Genomic DNA, 22,717 nt, shown 5'->3' with positions numbered 1-22,717 from the left:
GATAAAACTCAATTTTTTTCAGCCAATCGTAATCGCAATAATTTAGATCTTCCTATATTTATGAACGGTAATATCTTCTGATGTTTCTTGGAAACCATGTATCAAATTCTTAGCAAAATTAGCATCTGTTAAGAATGCAACTTTTTATCGAGCTCAACACTTTCTTACTCCGGATTCTATTCTCTATCTCTATAAATCTCAAATCTGTCATTGTATGGAATACTGTAGTCAAATCTGAGGCGGATCTCCCTTCTAGTGATGCCCTTTCCCTTTTAAACAAGCTGCAGGATCGCATTGAAACATAGTTGGATCTGCTCATGCAGCTAACCTCCAACCATTATCATATCATCGTAATGTTGCTTCTCTTTGTCTTTTCTACAAATACTAAAATAGGCACTGCTCCAAAGAGCTAGCGTCTCTTGTGCCGTCTACTAAAATTCTCGTGTTACTCGTCATTCAAATAAGTCTCATCCTTTTTTCTGTGACTGTTCTTATGTGCCCCATAAACTCTTATTCCTCTAGTTTTTTTTCCTCGAACATCAGGTCTTCAGAATTCGCTTCTTTCATCTTGCTTTCCTAATTCATACATTTTGCAATCCTTTAAGTTGTCTGTCAATCTTTATCTTGCTCTACAATCTTCATCTTTTCTCTTTCAGTAACTTCCAAATCTAATTAGTGGTTGATTGCAGCCTTGTTGAAAGCAAAGATGTTTAAAAAAAAAATTGTTGAGTCTGTGAAAGAGTCTTATGAGAACTTGAAGCAAATTTTAGAGTTGCATTGATTTGAAAGTGTTGCTTTTACTGCAGCTGTAGACATTAGGGTCAACTGCATCCACATATTCCCGCTCTTAGTGTGAAACTTCAAAGAATAATTTTGTAAACCAAGATATGATAGAACAATTAAGGACACTTGGGAGGATTAGTTCCAATGCCAATAAATATCAGAACGATCTCATTCGTTGTGTTCATCTACGAAAATAATTTTCAAGAGGTTTTGGGTTTTGGAGTGAGCGAGCATCCGAATCAGTTCATTCAGATTTTAGTCGGTTATGGGAAACAAGTGTTTGAAAAAGAAATTTTGTTCATCCAGAGTACAGCAACAAACTAAATAATTGTATAATTGGGTATTGCTAAAGGCATCTCTAAAAGTCGATAGTGAAAAACTAGTCAAAATTTGTAACTTCGTTGAAAATAAAAAACCGTGTTAAAATAATAACAAATTTCAAATTTTTGATGTAAAGCTATTAAGTTTTTTGGTAGTGTTCTATTTAAAATTATCTCTGGGTAACTAATATTTAAGATAACATTATATTGTTCTTTGTATATGAGTCTGATTTGGGTAATTGATGAAAATTAAAAAAAAATATTTGAATTCTAAATAGCCCAGAACATTTTTTTCAAAATAAAGCAGCCAAAAAATATAGTTTCTTCAAGGATTTTGATAGAAATACTAAAATGACTATAACTTTCTTGGACGTTGCAAAAAAAATTTCAAAATTTTAAAAAATCATGTTCATGCATATACCTAAGACCTCGTGCAAAAATTTTCCAAGGAAATTTTTTTCACCTTATTTGTAATTCCATGCTTATGTGTAATATATACTTCTTCAGGTGTCCTTTGAGAAGTTCTTTGTTTTCCAGGTGGGGAAATAAAGGTAATCCTATAGACAGCACACTCACTAGTACTATTAAAAACTTTTTCAGCCATAATTGATGAATAAGAAGGAAATTTAGTATAGCAGCCACAATCGTATGTTTTTGCCTTATATGACTTTGCCTTATTCTTCCAGTATATGCCTCTGAAACAAAAAATATGAAAGAACTTGATTTAACTGATCAAGGAGCTTCATTGTATTGTGACGCTTGTACTCAGACCATGTTACACTTTGCAGTTCTAAATCTTTTTGTGTTTCTATAAAAATATCACAGCAGTCAAATATTCCTAACAGACTATTTTTAAAACAATCAGTGTGGTTTAAGCAAACCTTTTATTTGTCTGGAAAGTAAGCAAATAATTAAAAACATTGTGATATGCTTATTTTTTAACCGGTACCAAGAGAAAGATAAAATCTGTCAACTAGGTCGTTGCTTAAAAGTCGAAGAAATAATTTCACCGGATAAGTGAAAATTCATCTTGTAAACATAATTCTTTGCATCAACAACGTTTTTTTGGTGTCTTTTTGTTCGGGTTTTTTTAGATTCCAGTTTTGTAATTAAATAGAAAATGCTAAAAACAATCACGAAATGTTTGTATAAAAGCTACATTTCTTGTCAATTGTTAATAACTGTTTGTAGGCTTTACAATTTAATTTTAGTAACTTTTCAATAGCTTATTTTAATTATTATAATTAAACGAAATTATTTTTTTTACATATTACATGTGTAATGATCACAATCGAACAACACGAAAAAGTAAATAGCGTTTTAATTATATGAAAGCCGCTAAGTACTGCGTAAAAATTTAAGGTAAGTATACTGTTTTTTATTATAACCCCTTAAAGCCAGTTTAAAAAATCTAAGCAACTTGAACTTCACTGCTCGCAACTTAGAAATCTTCGGTATGCTCATATTTCCTATACCTATATATGAGCACCTCATATTGTGCTCATATACCCGAATCTATCCTATAGAAGATTTTCACTATATTCTTTTAGGGGTCGTTCATAACGGACGTCATTCAGAATTTAAATACTAGCAAAAAGTAGGAGTTTATTAGCTCTCATCCGCTGTGATTTTAATTGCACATAAAGCGCAATAATACTCTAAAAATCTCTGCCCACGAGAGCCAACATTCTCCTCCTTCTTTCCATTAGTTAAACTTAACGTGGCGTTTTTTATGGATAACCAGAGACGATTTTGTGGATTTTACCTTTTTTTTTTTTTTTAAGAAGCCAGTTGGTACTTTTTGAGGATTCACCCCCTCCCCTCCCTCATTTTATTCGTAGAATCGCCTCTGTGGATAACGACTTACATAAAGTCAATAACCAACTCTAAAACTTAATATAGTAAATCATTTACACGTGATTATTAACAATGTAATTTACATACTCTTAGTTGAAGTGTCAAATTTCGCATCATGAGTTTTTCACCTTTAATGGTAAAAATGTTCATCATTGTTTTATGAAAAGTCAAACATGCATTGTATTTTCGACAAATAAAAACATCTAAACAAACAAGGCTTTGCCTTCAGATATTAAATACTTCATGTAATTTTATTTTTCAAAGTTGAAAACGTTAACTTTACAAATAAACTCAAATGTTAAAAATGTATATGTTAATAAGTATAGTTATAAAGTTTTTGGTGCACATACCTAATTGTTTGTGAAGATTAAAGTTTTTGGTGCACATATCTAGTTGTTTGTGAAGATTAAAAAAGAAGTTTGTTTTTATTTTGTGTGAGTTAATATTATCTAATATTTAGATTTTTGTAAAGTTTTTATAGCTGTTAAGTTTATTCGAACTAATTTGATAACATTTATTAATAGTTTATATCATTTTTTAGCACAACTGCGTTTCAAAACTAAATTAAACCAAATCAAGAAGATTGTCATAAAAACAGCTGTTTTATGGGTAATTTTTTAAATAAACGTCCGTTTTTTTAATAATATGTTTCAATGATGCTTTCATTTATCAGTAGTAGTAGTATAAATTGTTGCCGGCATCGTTAATGCTCGTGAAAGCAATCGTTTTAAGTCTATACGTTTCATGTTGATCAGTACTGTATACTTTATTTTAGCACAGCTGTTGTTCAAATTTACTAATTAAAAATTGTTAATGACTTTGATGAAATTGAAGTGACTAAAAAAAGTAGTAAACGCCATTATTAATAACAAAGATACAAATGATGAACATAAAACTGTGAATGTATGATATGACATAATAAAAAAATACCTTTACATCTCAACAAATTTTTGGCATAAAAAAAAGTAAAATAAAAAAGAAAAAGGAAAGTTTTTTACTACTTTTTAATAAATGTAGAAAATACTTTTACATAATACGTGAAATATTTTCGAAGTCTGATTTGGACCTCTTTGTTGAAATGACTAGTAGAAGTATCTTCGGCATATTCGTGTAGATCAGACACGAATAAAATGTTACAAAACATGCAAAAAGTTAGCAATAATATTTATACAAAAGTTTATGTGGACATATAAATCAAATTAGCGGTATTTTGAAGTTGGGAAGATCATTTCTAGTCAAATTTAGATTTTAAGAACTCTAATAGGCGCACTATTGTTTACCTACTATACTTTAGGTAGAAACTGTTTTTACGTGGAACATTTTAATTAAATCTAACTTAGAGAGAATTTAGGTTTAATTCAATATATAATTTATATATATTTAAATTTAAAATTTAATTAACTCAGTATATAATTTTTTTTTCTTATATATACATATTTTTTTTTTTTTTTTTTAATGTTTTATATATTTACAATCAAGACATTACATTTAAAAAAATTGGCCAGAGCAAGAAGAAGACATTGACAGATTTATCAACAAATATTTTGTGTAAAAGATAACTACATCTGTCCAACACAGAGACGTGGTGGCACCTAAAAAGCAGGTACGAATTTCTAGAAGAGGGGCCCAGTGAAGTACTTTTAACGTGAGAAAACTAACTGATCAAGGAAAATTATATTTATACTAAAAAAATTGTAATAAATAAATGAAGAAAATGTAGAAATTGGGACAATTTCCACATTTTCTTATGTTCCACTAACAAGAGAACACGATCGCCAACATAGTTTACAGCATAAAATTGTAAGTGGTGAGGAAAGAAGGCAAAGTTATGTTATCCTTCTCAGCAACCTTTCTGTAGATCTCCACAAAATCAACCATTTCAGTAGTGAATTCCTTTAAACTGATACCAATTTTGAATTTTTTAAGCACTGATTGAATTTTTTCTTGTGAATTAGAGTTATGAAAATTATGACTAATATCTTCACTCATATTATTCAATAAAAGATGTCTATGCTTTCTAAAAATTTCCGCTGTAAAGAAAATTTGTCAACAAGAATTGCAGTTGCTGAATCCACTAGAGTATAAAACACTTCTGCCAGCCACCGATCTTTAGCCTGAGTAAGTCGCTCAACTTCTGTTGCATCGAAGTCCAGTCGTTTCTTTCTGCCAGTCCTATTCTCATCAAATATTTGCTGTTCAAGCTGAGCTTCAGTTGCAACTTTAACATTAGATAAAATAGCATTTTGGTCAGCACTGTCTCTTGATACTTGAAGCTTTTCCAGCGATACATCGACAGTCATTATAGCAAACAAAAAATCAAGTGTTTTTTCTTGAAGAATTTTATTTAGGGGACCCAAGATAGTAAAAATTTCTTTGAAGAGACATAAAGTCACAATTGTTTCATATGACTGAAATCGGGATAAAAGACTTTGTGCTTCACTTCGAATATACATTTTAAGTTCCATGTCATTTGAAATTTGTTCAAGGCAATCGATTACTGCCTGGTATAGTGTCAGCAGTTGGTCGGTAGCATTTTGTAAGGCACTGAAACGAACGCTTTGGGTAGCAGCCAGTTCAATAGATTGATTCACATCCTCAAGAAAAGATTTGCACTTCTCAAAAATATTATTTCGTTTCCTTGAGTTTCCGTATAGAAAAGTCTTTAGTTTCTGCACATTACCAGGCTTGTTTTCTGTTCCAAAAAAGTGAACAGAAACAACAGAAGATTTTGCACAAACTTTCATAACCAGATTTGTTCCATAAATTCCACAATAAATATTTGTTGCCATGGAAGAACACTGCTTCAAATGTGTTGCAACTCCTTTGTTTATTCCTTGCATATTGCTTGCACCATCAAAAGACATACCTATACACTTTTAAATATCTACGTTAACTGATTTGATTTCATCTTTGATTTTTTCACTTTTTCCTTCACCAGTTGTTGTTCCAGTTTGAACCATTGAAATCAGATGTTCCTTTAAAACGGCCTCTTCTGCAGCAAGTGTAACATAACGTAATACAATAGAAGTTTGGTCGTTGAGTGTAAAATCATTGTTGCCATCAGCTGATGTTGAAAAGAATACTGAGTTATTAACCTCTTCTGAAATACCCTTCTTGACTATCTGAGTCATAGTATAAATTAGCTTTTTTTGTGTATATTAGAAAGAAGCGTAATTCTAGCAGCCCTTCCAGTAGATTGTTTTTGAGTACTGTGAACATTTGAAAGTTTTTCATTCAGCTCATCATACTGACTGAGTAAATTTAACAACTTTAAAAATTTAACCGCGCCACATTGAAAGATTTCACTTTTTTCAGAGTCATTGTAAAAATTGGCTTCTTCATTTCCACGTAAAGAAATACTCTATGCGATCAAATACCTAATAGCATCAATAACTTGTGTTAGGTATTGATGTAGTTTCTCCGCTTCTTTACGTTTCATGTTCAGATGTCTCGTGGTTTCAATATTTAATATTTTATCTATTGTGGAGTCTGATAATGCATGGACCATAGCTTCAGCAGCATTTCGATGGTTTTTCTGGGTGCAATGCTTTGTTATGATGTGACGTAAGTTTGACCAATTATCAAACCCATAACGTAAAAAATTTCTGTCCTCTCTTGATCCAAAGCATAAACAAGCAATAGTAGAGAGTAAGTTAGCCATGACTTTTTCTTCACAACTTCAATGTTATTAATTTTAACTGATTCAGTGTGATACTTAGATAACCTTGAATGTTTTGTTGGCTGATTTGGCCCTAATACATTAAATTGCTTTTTATCAATCGTCTTTGCATTTTTTAGCTCTAGAAATTTTGCTGGATTATTTTCAGTGACATTTACAACGTTATCTGGTTACTTCTAAATAATCTTCAATGGTAAAGCCGCTGAATAATCTTTATTGGTCCGCCGCTAAATAATCTTTATTGGTCCGCCGCTGCATATTTATCAATGTAAAGCAAATGAATTCATGGATTTTATATATTTATTGTTTTGAACTTTTCACTAACAATTTTCTCTTTTTTTTTTATTGATGGGATGGTTAATTTCAGATAAAGAGGAGACATTGTTTAATCGTTCTTCACTAAAATGGTTGTTTTCGGGATTCTTTTAGTTTAACAATACATCTGCCTCTACCTTCTTTTGTTTCAGTCGCCATACATATCGTTCTGTTCTTTTTTTTAGCCTAGATGTTCGTTGTTCTGCTGATTCATTTGCTCTAGCTCGAAATTTCCGTTCTCTTTCTCGAGCAAGACAATCGATCATATTCAGTTTCCAGATTCTTTTTTATATTTAGCTTTCTTCTTTATATTTCTACGTTTATAAGATATTTTTTTTATTTATTTACTTTAGAAACATTAATTATTATTTTTAATTACTATTTATAAATAAAGTATTAAAACGTTACTTACTTTTTTACAGTATAAAATCTATCAATTTCAGGTCAACAACGTTTTTTGTTATTATTATTCATCATCGGTTTTATTTATTTATGCTAAACAAAGTTTGTTGTTTTTTGTTTCTTTTAATTACTTTTCTTAACGATTTCTTTTATTTGCGCTAAACTAAAGTTTAGCGTATTTCTTTTATTATTACCGCTGACAAAGTATTTGTTTTGAGCGGACACCAAACAAACAAACAAACAAACCGACGTGAAAGCAAGTTAAATTAAATGTTGTAAAAAATGCCCTGATAGAAACTTATAGAACTGAAATAAATTTTTTCTGTTTAAGGATTGGGGGCCCAGTTTCCTGAGCCAGATTAAGGGCCCATTACAAGTCCTCGTACCCTCGCACTGGGCCACCACGTCTCTGGTCCAACAACATATGTGGAGTAGTGCAAGATCAACTGCACACTTTTTTCCAAGATCATCTGTATTTTTCTTTTACTCTAATAACATCTGTTCACTATCATCTGAAAATTCAACGACCCCAAACAACATCTTTAGAAAAGATGTAACTTTTTTTTTTTTTTTTTTTTTTTTTTTTGTTCTTCATTACAATATTTATTACAATTTAAAAAAAAACAAACTTTATTACAATAATAAAAGTTAACAAGTCAAGATATCGTTAAGAAATAAATAATAAAAATAAATGTAAAGAAGGTGGATACTCAAAGAAGACCATCAGGTCTTGTCACAGAGAAACCGCTATTGAAAATATTTGAACGTTTTTTTATTCTTGTTATTTATTTATTTTTGCTCAATTTTTTTTATTACAAAATTAAATTTAATTATAAAAGTATATAAAGTTCATAATATAATATTATAAATTAAAATAAAAATAAACATACAATATTACAATAGAAGAGTTCTAAAACTTAAAAACTAAAACATGTTTTTAATTGCTTGTGGATAAAAAAACAAACAAAAAAATAAATAGAAAAGAATATACATTAAATATATACATATACTAATAGAGATAAGGGATTTTCAAAAATTTAAATATTCAAAAGTAGATTATTATATTTTCAGTTGAAAAAATGAGTTTTTTAAGATTTTGTTTAAAAGAATCAAAATTACATTTGAGAAAATTACTTGAGAAAAATCTTTAGAAGTATTTAAAACTATACTATTCCATAAAAATTGAACTTTACTCATTTTTAAAGAACTTTTTTTTCTAAACACAATTAGTTAAATATATCTTAGAAATAACAATTTTGCATATAAACCGATTTGAAAAAAACAATATTCTTTATCATAAACAATTTGGTTTTTGCAGTAACCATTCACGGAACATGCAGTAATTGATCTTGCCAGCCAAATTTTAAATGATTTTGACAACAACAGTTACACACTCGGAATTTTTCTAGATCTATCAAATGCATTTGATACAGTCAACCACAAGATTCTTTTTTATAAACTACGCAATTATGGAGTAGTTTACTCCAACTTAAAGTGGCTGCAATGTTATTTACAAAATCGTAAACAAGGATTACCATATGACTTAACATGTTCCCCATTTGAATCAATAAGGATCAATACTTAGACCTTTGCTGTTTTTAATTTACATTAATGATATTTATTTGTCTTTAAAAATACTTAATTATATTATTTTTGCTGATGGCACTAATGTTTTCTTTTCTGACTCAAATTTAAAAAATATTTTTGTAAACACAGTAAACACAGAAATAATGTAATAATAATTGTAAATACAGAAATAATATATCTTAATGAGTGGTTTATAGCAAATAAACTTTTATTAAATATTGAAAAAACGAAATAGAACCTTCCACTTAAATTATCTGAATTAACAATTAACAATATTAAAATAAAAAGAGTATTTTCAATGAAAATACACAGGATAATTTTCGATGAACATTTAAATTGGAAAAGCCAAGTAAAGCTAGTCGAGAACAAAGTTTCAAAGACTCTGGGGATTATGTACAAGACAAAACATCTTTTATACAAATTATATTTAAAAAATTTATACTTTTCATTTATACATAGTCATATTAACTATTGTAATATTGCCTGGGTAAACAATCATTCATCTTTCCTAAAAAATTAATTACACAAAACAAAAGCAAGCAAGTCGATTAGTTTTGGGCGCAGATAGATACGAAAGTGCCGAGCCGTTATTCAAGAAAATAAATGCTCTAAACGTAAACGAACTAAATATATACCATAACTTGTTATTTATGTTTAAACTTTAAAATGAAATGATTTCACAATATTTTTTAAAAGTTTCATTCGAATTAATCATAAATATGAAACCAGACACTCAATGAGTAATTACTACATCCCACTAACATCACTCAAAAAATCTGACTTCTCGACTTTATGCCGGGGATCACGCTTGTGGAATTCGGTTCTTGACGAAAATATGAAAAAAATAAAATCTATAGATACATTTAAAAGAACTATAAAAAAACACTTACTAAATTTAAACATTACGTACGTTCTATCATTTATTTTTAATTTATTTTATTCATTTTTAGTATTGTGTTGAATATGTATACGCATATGTACCGATATGTAATTTTTTTTTTTTTAATATTGTATACGAATATGTACTGATTTGTAATTTTTATTTGTTATTTTTAATAATTTTTTTCAATTTTTTTTTCTTTTTTTCTTTCTTTTTTAACTTTAAATTCTTTTTAAACCTTTAAATTTTTTTTCAAACTTATTAATTTCACTCTTTTATATAATATTGGAAGATATAAAATTTTATTGTATTTTCCTGTATTTCACGAAGGGGCTTGATGATAAGACAATTTGACTTCTACCTGCCCCAGTCAGCTTGTAGCTATATACATTTGTTTAAATTTATAGATAATATTGTAAAATGTGTAAAATGACGAAATAAATAATAATAAAAAAATATAGTTTTCTTAAGAATTCCATCTCGTAGCACATTCTCACATCTTTCCCTAAAATATTTTTTATTATGTATACTGACAATACTAACAGATTTTAAAGGTAGAAGGGGTGACTGTTTTGCCAACCAAGCCCAAAAAAAAACTTTTTTCATGACTAAACCTAAAAAAAAAAAAAAGAAGTCCTCGGTAGCTGACATTTGCTAACTGCGAACAATAGATCCAAATTTGCCGGCTCTGGATACTAACTTGTTGTTTAATCACTCCAATCAAAATACTCTGCTTAAAACTAAGAACTTCAAACTCAAAAATTTAATCTCTGGTTTAAAGCAAATAAATTTCGTTTTTTCTTATACTTTTATTATAAGAAAACCTGTGTAAAATATAATTACGTTATATAAATATGCTTATAAATAAATAAATAAAAATGAGATTTTGACCATATATGTAAATACTTTTCGTAATAAACACGTATTTGTCTTTTTTATTGCAATACTTTTATTGTATTTCTTATTATAAAGAGATGTATTTATTTTGTATATATATATTTATATATTGTATTTACATAATATTTGCTCTTTTATTGATTCTGTCCATAAGATCTGAATTTTTATTACATATAAGTTTATTACATATGTATTTTTATTACATTTGGGTTCTTCTTCAGATTTATATATTTAGTTTATATATAAAATTTTATATAAATATAAAAAATTTTTTATAGCGCGAAAGTTCTTTTTATGTCTTAAAAAACTAAGGAACATGTCAAAATGTTTTAAACTTGTAAAATGTTCTGATGATAAGATCGTCATTATCTTCATTCAAAAGCCTTGTTTGTTTTTGTAAACAAGCAAAAAAATAAAAATATATTCCATAATATTTGTTTTTAATGGAAAAAAGTATTTTATAAAAATGCAAAATTAATATGACATTTATTTAAGGTGGTACATTTAAAAAAAAAAATTCAGCAATATGATTTAAAGTTATATCTTTCTGGTATAGTATTCAAAAAGAAAAACAAAAAAAAAAAAAATTTTTTTTATATATATTAAAAAAAAAATTATTTTCATAATTAGTACTTTTTGAGCAAAAAAGGGGGTAATTACTATTAAGGGGGTAATTACTATCAAGAATAACTTTAAAACAAAGAATATCTAAAAGCTCAAAGTTGTTACTCGTAATGTTAAAATTAAGTAGCACATGCTGGCATTTAAAAAATATATCATAAATATTTTACGGATATTGCTTTGAGACATTTTTGATTTTTAATTAATTTTAAATAAGGGGGCAAACTTTAAAAATAGTAATAAAAGTTAAAATTTCTTTTAAATGTCAGAACTTAAACAATAATTACTTAGGAGCAGTTGTGCAAAATTTTAAAACAATTGATAGAATAAATAATTTACAACCTTCAACTGAGAAAAAATAAGACAATTTGTAAAAGCAGTAAATAAAGAAAAATATCATATAAATAGTATATAAAAATAATTCATAACTCTCTTTTTCCATAAATGTCACTCTCTTTTTCATTAGTCTTATCATCAAACCTTTTTCTGTTGGCTCTTGACTTTTTTCTTCGTCTTTTTCCTGAATCGCTTGACTTTTTATTTACTTGATTAATACGCATTTTGTCTTTTTGAGTTAAACTTTGTAATTGAACTATATGAGAATCAATAATTAAGTTTTTAAAAACTTCCAAAATACCACTTGATCCATCGTTTAATAACAATACTGTTAACGCTACAACAGTGTCAATTATATTTAGACCAAAATAATGTTCAATGTTTCATTACCGGGTTTCGCATCCATTTAAAACAACCATGGCATTAATTTAAAACATCGTAACAATCAATTAAAACAATCGTGATTTTCAATCAAAACATTTAACGCAAGCGCAACCTCAACATTCTATATTATTCAAAAAAAAGGTTTTGTTTACATATTTATTTATTAGAAATATATAAATTTATATTTGATTAACATCATGTTAATTTACCATAATTTAGTGGAATTTATTTTAATTTTAAATGGATGTCATATTTGCTTTAAATGGATGCAAAACCCGGTATGTGTGTACGCCTTACTTAGAAAATACACCGAGAGGCTTGATGTTGAGAGATGTGTATTCTATAAAATAAGAATAGGGCAATGGTGTACAGCAAATATACGAGCAAAGAAATATTAAATGGAAAAAAGTAAAACAAATATGGCATCCATTTTAAATTAAAATAAATTCCATTAGAATAAAATAAATTATTACAATAATAATTAAAAAAAAAAAATAATATTTAATAAATAAATATATAAATAAAATCTCTTTTTTTTGAATAATTTAGAATGTTTAGATTGCGCGTGCGTTAAATGGTTTAATTTTGAAATCACGATTGTTATAATTGATTGCCACAATGTTTTAAATGAATGTCATGGTTGTTTTAAATGGATTTCATGTTTGTTTTAAATGGATGCAAAACCCGGTAACATTTTGAGTCTGAGCCAAGATCTTTCCGAGAAGAAAAAAATATTGGTTCAATCAAATTACTTATAGACTTAGGTTAAATATAATGTCTTTGTATTTAGAAGTATTGTTTATTTTATCCAACTCGTACTTACACCAAGATTCAATGGTACGAGGGCAAAATCACCTTTATTTTGACGAATAACCATGCCATACTAATTTTGAAGCGTGTTAATCACTTTATCAGTCATTCTTCCCTTATCAGTTAGTAGCTTACCATTACTTATTAGTTTTCCCTTGTAACTTTTATTGCTCTCAATTAACACTTTCATTGCTCTCAATTGTGATCCAACCACTTTTCTAAACATGTCCAACGCACTCACTCTTTAAAATTTTGTATCCAGGATAAGAATCTGCATTAAATATATTTTTAAATGATTTACTATTACCATCACCTTAGTATTTTGTATATCGTAACCTGTTTATTCTAACGGAACGTTTAAACATTGTAAGTGCACCAGCTGATTCTATTGCTCCAGCACTTTCTTTATGGATAATGTTAAAGCTATGTAAAGCATGCCAATTATAATAGGCTTGAGATTTTTATTTTTGACTCCCTGAACTTGCATCCTATATAATTTTTGAACCGTGTTTGGGTATCAACACATATACGGTTAGAAACAACACACATCACATCATTCAAGGATAATTATCCTCATTTCTCCCATGTACCGTCTACACTGAAAGTTACATTCCTTACTGTCTAGTCTTTCACGAACATGGGCGAATCAATTTGAATATTGTTTTCTATGCATTCTTATGATGATATTAACATTGAACTCTGGGCAGCTTTTACATATGACACTTGCAAATTAGCTGTAATACTATTTCATGAAGTTAAACTCATTAGTGGTGGCATTTTCATAACGCTACAAAATGTTTTCAAGCTGGTTAGACTTTTGCCAATTTCTTTAAATGCCACTGTCGCACATATTCCAGGAAAAAAAGTTTTATAGAATTTCTACAAACTTTTGGAACATATGGTCTATAGAAATTCTATAGAATTCGATAAAATTTCTACAGAATCTCTTTTAATTTCTATAAAAATTCCAATAGAACTTTTTTTTCTACTTTTTATTTTAAAGAAAATAAAGTTTTATAGCAATTTCTATAGAAATTAATAGACATTCTATAGAAATTTTATAGAATTCTATCGAATTTCTATAGACCATATGTTCAAAAAGTTTATAAAATACACTTTATTTATAAAATACACTAACATAATTTACATATATATATATATATATATATATATATATATATATATATATATATATATATATATATATATATATATATATATATATATATATATATATATATATATATATATATATATATATATATACTAAACTTCCAAGGTTCAAAAATCTAGTCGCGCAAAAATAATCTGAGAATTCTAGAAATTTGAAATTATTTCTTGGTTAAATTTTAAACCACGTCATTTTTTATGAAGGTCAAATAAAAACTGTGCCAGTCTTTTGCACCTTCGCATAAAAAAAAAGATTTATAATAATTTAAGGTGTTTTAAACCCTGATGTTTGTTTATAAAATAAGAAGTTTGGTTAACTGAGCAAATCAATTAGCATTACTTAAAATTAAAAACGCATCCTTATCCACTGGGTTTGAAATTGTCATTTATCTGTTTAAAATTTTACATTTAAATTTAATTTAATTTAAATTTATCAACTGAAAGGCAATTTCTTGAATAAAAGATTGTCCTTTATTTCTTCTCATAATGATTGATGGAACATTGCATTCATTGTATTCATTAAAAAAGGTATGTAAAACAAAATTAAATATTCTAGAAAACATATTTTTTCTTTTGCTACTCCTGCTACAGGTTCTCACATGATGTCACATGATATCACATGATGACTTTGAGAACTCATTAATTAAAATATTAAAATAATAGATCTAAATAGATAAAATGTTCAAATTTTTTCCAGGTTAAGTATAAAGTTTTTTTTACCAGGCCTTTTACAATATTTTCATAAATATGTTAAAAGGTCTTTTGCAATAATTTCTATACATGATTTTCCAGTTTTTTTTATCTTCCAGTCAAACTTGAGTTACGCTTTGAAAGTTTCAAAATACGCCTTAGAAATATCTTTAAAAAACAAGCTTCGAAGTATGTGACATTCCTAAAATAACTTTTGCGCTAATGAGACAAACCCAAACTTGGTTTTTTTAGTAGAGCATATTACATTCTATGTGAAGAATTTTATCTTTTCAAAAAATAAAATACTTCACTCAAATAATCCAGTAACATAGTCAACTTAGCTGCATTTTTAAAACACCCCGGCTAGACTTAAACCAGTTTCTTATTTAAATTATTCTTCTACTTTGCATAAAAATTATATGTAAAATAATAATAATAAAAATAATAATAATAATAATAATAATAATAATAATGATAATAATAATAACAATAATAATAGTAAATTGAAATGGGTTTATTTAACCAAATGTTACACTTGCTACACTTTAATTCCACCCTGCAAACAATATTTATTGCCTTACCTCTAAACGTTGGTCTTGTAATTGTTTACAAAGTTAAAAGTTTACAAAGTTAATATCTTGTTGAAAAATAATCATAACATTAGCAAAAGGTTCAAAACAAATTAAAACAACGTCTACGAAGTAATACAAATATAATGACCTAATTTTAAGAACATATTACATATAATGACCTAATTTTAAGAACTAATGTTGAGAACAGGGGGATAATTAGTCTAAAAATAAGCAATAATATTAAGGCATTTATCAACTTGCAAATGAGGTTTAAATCAGGTTAATTAATTATTCTTTTTCTAGGTGTTTCTAAGTGTTTCTCTTTCAGGTTAATTAAATAATCTCTAAGTGAACAATTTGAAGAACTTAAAAAAAAAAAAAAAAAAACTTCAAAAAATTGACCTAACTTTATCATCGAAACAACGGAGAATGTTTGCTGGGTACGTGATCATTTATGACTATAAGAAATACGTACAAGTACATCTTAACATTTCATTTAGATATGTAGGCTCTATGGTTTAATCTAGATTCGCAAATTTTCTTATTTAGAGCCTCAGAGTAAAATCAATGGGCAGTTCTAGTCCATCAATTATCTGCAATTCAATTTCCAAGAGTAAAATAGTATACAATGATACAGAGTACAAAAGTATACAATGGTCTGAAGGTGTACCGAGAAATCATTTTTCAGTACTTTAGCTGAAGTTTCATAAAATGTTTACTAAAACTTTTCAAGTTAAACTCATAACCAGAGTAAACTGCATATTTTCGGGAGTATATTAGGTTTACCATCAGGACCATGCAATATGCTGGAATTAATGTCCGTTAAAGGTTTATAAACTGCTTCTGGTGAAAAAATTACAATTTCAATATCTATCGAACCATTTACATTACTATTAATAAGTGTAGAGCAATTGTTATCATCTGTAAAATCATTTCCAAAGTGATTGTTAAACGCGTCAGCATTTTCTTGGTTACTAGAAGTTACCTTATTATTGTTATTATCTATTAAAGGATAACTATTATAAGAGTTATATAGTTTATTATTAATATAATTAAATATATTCTTTAACTATCTTAACTCAACTCTTAATTTGTGAATTTTTTTGCATTACAAACATAATTATTATGTTTATTAATTAAATAAATTATACACTTTTTAGAATTCGAAACCCCCCAAAAATATATATATATATATATATATATATATATATATATATATATATATATATATATATATATATATATATATATATATATATATATATGTATATATATATTATATATTATATATATATATATTATATATTATATATATATATATGTATATATATATATATATATATATATATATATATATATATATATATATATATATATATATATATATATATATATATATGTATGTATATATATATATATATATATATATATATATATATATATATATATATATATATATATATATATATATATATATATATATATAAAATCTATATACATTAAAAAAAGGATAATTTTATAAAATTCAAACATTTGTACTAGGGGTCAGTAAAACACATGCTATAAAAAATATTTTTCTCATGAGCCGAAATTTTAAAACTCAGAAATTTAAATTTAGTGCAAATTAAATTGTATTTTTACGTGTATTCTCTAGAGTAACAATAATTGCTTGACGTTTTTTCAAAATGTTAAGCTTACAAAGTACATTCAGTATTGTTTACGAAAACTTTTTAAAATTTGTAATCTTCTTATAGTATAACATAAAACTTTTTCAAATTTTTTTTTTTAAACTTTATGATTTTATATTTTTAAAGACTTTTTTGAGTTCGACGTATTACGCTAATAATAACGCGTTGTATTTGAAAAACTAGAAGAATTTAGTAAAAAATTGAAACATTTTAGTAAATAAACGATATTAAACTTATTTTAATTGAGATAATAAGTATTTATAATAGATCTAATCGTGCGTATATATTTAGGTGTTCAACCTTTTTCAGAAAATTTATTTTCACGCGAAAAACTACTTCGTGAAATTCATCAATGTTTTTTACAAGATGTAAATAAGTCAACTTTAGTATTATTTGGAATGTCGGGTGTCGGAAAGACACATATTGCCAGAAAATATTGTGAAATGTCTTATAACTTCTATAAAAACTTTGTTTGGATTGACGCAGCATTTGGAGTGTTACAAACTTCAATGAGAAACCAATGTCAAATATTAGGATTTGAAGTTCATGATTCGAAAGGTGAATATTTTAATATAAAAGTGATTGTTGAAAAAATTCACAACTATTATAAAAAGGAAAAGATTTTGTATATTTTTGACAATGTCGACGATGAAAGTGTTAAAAATTTATCAATGTACATTTCAAGAAAACCGAATTCGTTCACGTTGATTACCACCCAATGGAGAACGTGGTCGAATAATGTAAATAAAATACTAGTTGATGTTTTTTCTTCTGAAGAAGCATTTGATTATGTTAAAAATGATATTAAAGAAAACACAGATGAAAACATAAAAAACTTAATTAAAGAACTAGGTTATCATCCGTTTGCAATTACTCAGGCAATAAAATATATAAATATACATAAAATTTCAATAGAAAAATATATAGATCGATATAGATCAAAACCATCAGAAATATTAGACAATAATGACTTTCCAACCGAAGAAGAATCGAAGTCTACAATAAAAGCAATTAACTTAGTTTTAATAAAATTAGAAAAAACTCAACCTTTCCTATTTAAATTACTAAACTGTTTATCTCATTGCGACGGTCAAAACATCAGTCAACATTTAATAATCCAAATCTCAAATCAGTTGGAAATAAACGATGAATTTTTAATTGATAAAACCATTGGATTACTAATGAGTTATTCTTTACTAAACTGTTTTGAAGATAAAAAATATACAATACACGAACTTACACAGTTGACATGTAAATGTTTTCAAAAGAGAAATTCAACAACAAATACATATCTTGAGTTAATCGAAAACTATTTTAAAGTTGAATTGAATGAAGTAAAAGATCACGTGGATTACGGAAATCATTTTGTTTTTCATTTTATCTATTTGTTTCGTACTAACAAAACAAAATTTTCGAAAACCTTCCACAATATGACAACTTCTATTACAAAATTATTAGTATGTAAAGGTTTATTTGAAGAAGCAATCGAAATATTAAAAGTTATTCGAAATTTTAATGCAGAAACTTTTGGTGAAAATAACGAACTCACGCTTAATACAAAATTAAATATCTCACTCTGTTTGCACGATATGGGAAAATATAACGAAGCTTTAGAAATTAATTATTCTGTTGATAAAATACAAACTGAAATTTCAGGTATCAACCATCCGGATACAATGTCAACAAAACATAATATCGCAATCTGTTTGTACGATATGGGAAAATATAACGAAGCTTTAGAAATTAATTATTCTGTTGATAAAATAAAAACTGAAATTTTAGGTATCAACCATCCGGATACAATGTCAACAAAATATAATATCGCAATCTGTTTGTACAAAATGGGAAAATATAACGAAGCTTTAGAAATTAATTATTCTGTTGATAAAATACAAACTGAAATTTTAGGTATCAACCATCCGGATACAATGTCAACAAAACATAATATCGCAATCTGTTTGTACGATATGGGAAAATATAACGAAGCTTTAGAAATTAATTATTCTGTTGATAAAATAAAAACTGAAATTTTAGGTATCAACCATCCGTCTACAATGTTAACAAAAAATAATATCGCAGTCTGTTTGTACAAAATGGGAAAATATAACGAAGCTTTAGAAATTAGTTATTCTGTTGATAAAATACAAACTGAAATTTTAGGTATCAACCATCCGGATACAATGTTAACAAAACATAATATCGCAAACTGTTTGAACAGTATGGGAAAATATAACGAAGCTTTAGAAATTTATTATTCTGTTGATAAAATACAAACTGAAATTTTAGGTATCAACCATCCGTCTACAATGTCAACAAAAAATAATATCGCAAACTGTTTGTACAAAATGGGAAAATATAACGAAGCTTTGGAAATTAAATATTCTGTTGATAAAATACAAACTGAAATTTTAGGTATCAACCATCCGTCTACAATGTCAACAAAAAATAATATCGCAAACTGTTTGTACGATATGGGAAAATATAACGAAGCTTTAGAAATTTATTATTCTGTTGATAAAATACAAACTGAAACTTTAGGTATCAACCATCCGTCTACAATGGTAACAAAAAATAATATCGCAAACTGTTTAAGCGAAATGGGAAAATATAACGAAGCTTTAGAAATTTATTATTCTGTTGATAAAATAAAAACTGAAATTTTAGGTATCAACCATCCGTCTACAATGTCAACAAAAAATAATATCGCACTCTCATTGTACGATATGGGAAAATATTACAAAGCTTTAGAAATTAATTATTCTGTTGATAAAATTCAAACTAAAATTTTAGGTATCAACCATCCGGATACAATGTCAACAAAAAATAATATCGCAAGCTGTTTGAGCGAAATGGGAAAATATAACGAAGCTTTAGAAATTTATTATTCTGTTGATAAAATACAAACTGAAATTTTAGGTATCAACCATCCGGATACAATGTCAACAAAAAACAATATCGCAAGCTGTTTGAGCGATATGGGAAAATATAACGAAGCTTTAGAAATTAATTATTCTGTTGATAAAATAAAAACTGAAATTTTAGGTATCAACCATCCGTCTACAATGTCAACAAAAAATAATATCGCACTCTGTTTGTACAAAATGGGAAAATATAAAGAAGCTTTGGAAATTAAATATTCTGTTGATAAAATACAAACTGAAATTTTAGGTATTAACCATCCGGATACAATGTTAACAAAAAATAATATCGCAAACTGTTTGAGCGAAATGGGAAAATATAACGAAGCCTTAGAAATTTATTATTCTGTTGATAAAATACAAACTGAAATTTTAGGTATCAACCATCCGTCTACAATGTGAACAAAAAATAATATCGCATTCTCTTTGTACGATATGAGAAAATACAACAAAGCTTTAGAAATTAATTATTCTGTTGATAAAATAAAAACTAAAATTTTAGGTATCAACCATCCGGATACAATGTCAACAAAAAATAATATCGCAAGCTGTTTGAGCGAAATGGGAAAATATAACGAAGCTTTAGAAATTTATTATTCTGTCGATAAAATACAGACTGAAATTTTAGGTATCAACCATCCGGATACAATGTCAACAAAAAACAATATCGCAAGCTGTTTGAGCGATATGGGAAAATATAACGAAGCTTTAGAAATTTATTATTCTGTTGATAAAATACAAACTGAAATTTTAGGTATCAACCATCCGTCTACAATGTCAACAAAAAATAATATTGCACTCTGTTTGTACAAAATGGGAAAATATAAAGAAGCTTTGGAAATTAAATATTCTGTTGATAAAACAAAAACTGAAATTTTAGGTATCAACCATCCGTCTACAATGTCAACAAAAAATAATATCGCAGTCTCTTTGTACGATATGGGATAATATAACGAAGCTTTAGAAATTTATTATTCTGTTGATAAAATACAAACTGAAATTTTAGGTATCAACCATCCGGATACAATGTTAACAAAAAATAATATCGCAAACTGTTTGAGCGAAATGGGAAAATATAACGAAGCTTTAGAAATTTATTATTCTGTTGATAAAATACAAACTGAAATTTTAGGTATCAACCATCCGTCTACAATGTCAACAAAAAATAATATCGCACTCTGTTTGTACAAAATGGGAAAATATAAAGAAGCTTTGGAAATTAAATATTCTGTTGATAAAATACAAACTGAAATTTTAGGTATCAACCATCCGTCTACAATGTCAACAAAAAATAATATCGCAGTCTCTCTGTACGATATGGGATAATATAACGAAGCTTTAGAAATTTATTATTCTGTTGATAAAATACAAACTGAAATTTTAGGTATTAACCATCCGGGTACAATGTCAACAAAAAATAATATCGCAAGCTGTTTGAGCGAAATGGGAAAATATAACGAAGCTTTAGAAATTAATTATTCTGTTGATAAAATAAAAACTGAAATTTTAGGTATCAACCATCCGTCTACAATGTTAACAAAAAATAATATCGCACTTTCTTTGTACAATATGGGAAAATATAACGAAGCTTTAGAAATTAATTATTCTGTTGATAAAATCCAAACTGAAATTTTAGGTATCAACCATCCGGATACAATGTCAACAAAAAATAATATCGCAAGCTGTTCGAGCGAAATAGGAAAATATAACGAAGCTTTAGAAATTTATTATTCTGTTGATAAAATACAAACTGAAATTTTAGGTATCAACCATCCGTCTACAATGTCAACAAAAAATAATATCGCAATAAATAATATTAAAATCTGTTTAAATTATTTAGAAAAACAGCAAACAAGTTGTTTAATTATTTGAATATTATTTTAGTTTTAATATATATAAAGTTATATTATAAATAATATAAATATATAATATAATATATATAATATAATATATATAAAGTTATATTACATTTAGTTTTAAAATAAGGTTGAAAATTTTTATATTGTGTAAATTGTAAGTAATATTTATTATAACTTAAGAGATGAAACTTATGGTTTAAACTTACTTTATACAAAGTCTAAAGAATTTTGAAAGTATAGATTTTGTTATTGCAATATTATATATATATATATATATATATATATATATATATATATATATATATATATATATATATATATATATATATATATATATATATATATATATGTATATATATATATATATATGTATATATATATATATGTATATATATATACATATATATATATATATATATATATATGTATGTATATATATATATATATATCTTTATATATTTATATATATATATATATATATATATATATATATATATATATATATATATATATATATATATATATATATATATATATATATATATATATATATATATATATATATATACTTAGTTGTTTAAAGTATATTTAAAAGGTGATCCAATCACTTCAATTCCCTCAGGCACTATAGTATGCAATATTACAAAAAAAAAAAACGTTAATTTATATAATTTTTAACTCTCGCGATAATAATTTATTTTATGCTAATAATGATGATTTACTCTTTTATTCCCAATATTTTAAATTACAAAAAAAAAAAAAAAATGCATTGTTTATTTAAATTTAAATATAATTTCTTTTTCTGCTAAAAGAAATAATGCCTTGGTTTTTGTTATTCATAACAGTGTCGGGTGTAACTTGGAATATTTTTTATCACGCGTGTTTAATTTGTCTTACTTTAGTTAGAGTAGTTAGCTGTTTTTTGAAATCTTATAAAATTAGCGACAAA

The 22,717-nt window shown here is 26.5% G+C and overlaps 2 protein-coding genes across 2 annotated transcripts; both read left to right on the top strand.

Annotated features, from left to right (window-relative positions):
• Positions 1 to 3,051: 3,051 nt before the first annotated feature.
• Positions 3,052 to 21,773, top strand: LOC136075578 (uncharacterized). Its single transcript, XM_065789096.1, has 3 exons — positions 3,052 to 3,394; positions 3,502 to 3,569; positions 17,283 to 21,773. The coding sequence occupies exons 2-3, from the start codon at positions 3,566 to 3,568 to the stop codon at positions 20,309 to 20,311; spliced, it is 3,033 nt and encodes a 1,010-aa protein (XP_065645168.1). The 5' UTR covers positions 3,052 to 3,394; positions 3,502 to 3,565; the 3' UTR covers positions 20,312 to 21,773.
• Positions 20,345 to 21,968, top strand: LOC136074695 (uncharacterized). Its single transcript, XM_065787036.1, has 5 exons — positions 20,345 to 20,537; positions 20,664 to 20,789; positions 21,042 to 21,167; positions 21,294 to 21,671; positions 21,949 to 21,968. Exons 1-5 carry the CDS (start codon positions 20,345 to 20,347, stop codon positions 21,966 to 21,968), a joined length of 843 nt encoding a protein of 280 aa, XP_065643108.1.
• The last annotated feature ends 749 nt before the right edge of the window (positions 21,969 to 22,717 follow it).

This window comes from Hydra vulgaris, chromosome 01 (genome assembly GCF_038396675.1).
Source record: "Hydra vulgaris chromosome 01, alternate assembly HydraT2T_AEP".
NCBI classification, from domain to species: Eukaryota; Metazoa; Cnidaria; class Hydrozoa; order Anthoathecata; family Hydridae; genus Hydra; species Hydra vulgaris.
The sequence above is the reverse complement of the archived record's forward strand: the minus strand, read 5'-3'. Positions and strand labels throughout refer to the sequence as shown.

Coding starts and splice junctions, on each gene's coding strand:
- LOC136074695 (XM_065787036.1), top strand. CDS start 20,345: ATGAGAAAATACAACAAAGCTTTAGAAATTAATTATTCTGTTGATAAA. Junction 20,538..20,663: donor AATACAGACTGAAATTTTAG/GTATCAACCATC, acceptor CTGAAATTTTAG/GTATCAACCATCCGTCTACA. Junction 20,790..21,041: donor AACAAAAACTGAAATTTTAG/GTATCAACCATC, acceptor CTGAAATTTTAG/GTATCAACCATCCGTCTACA.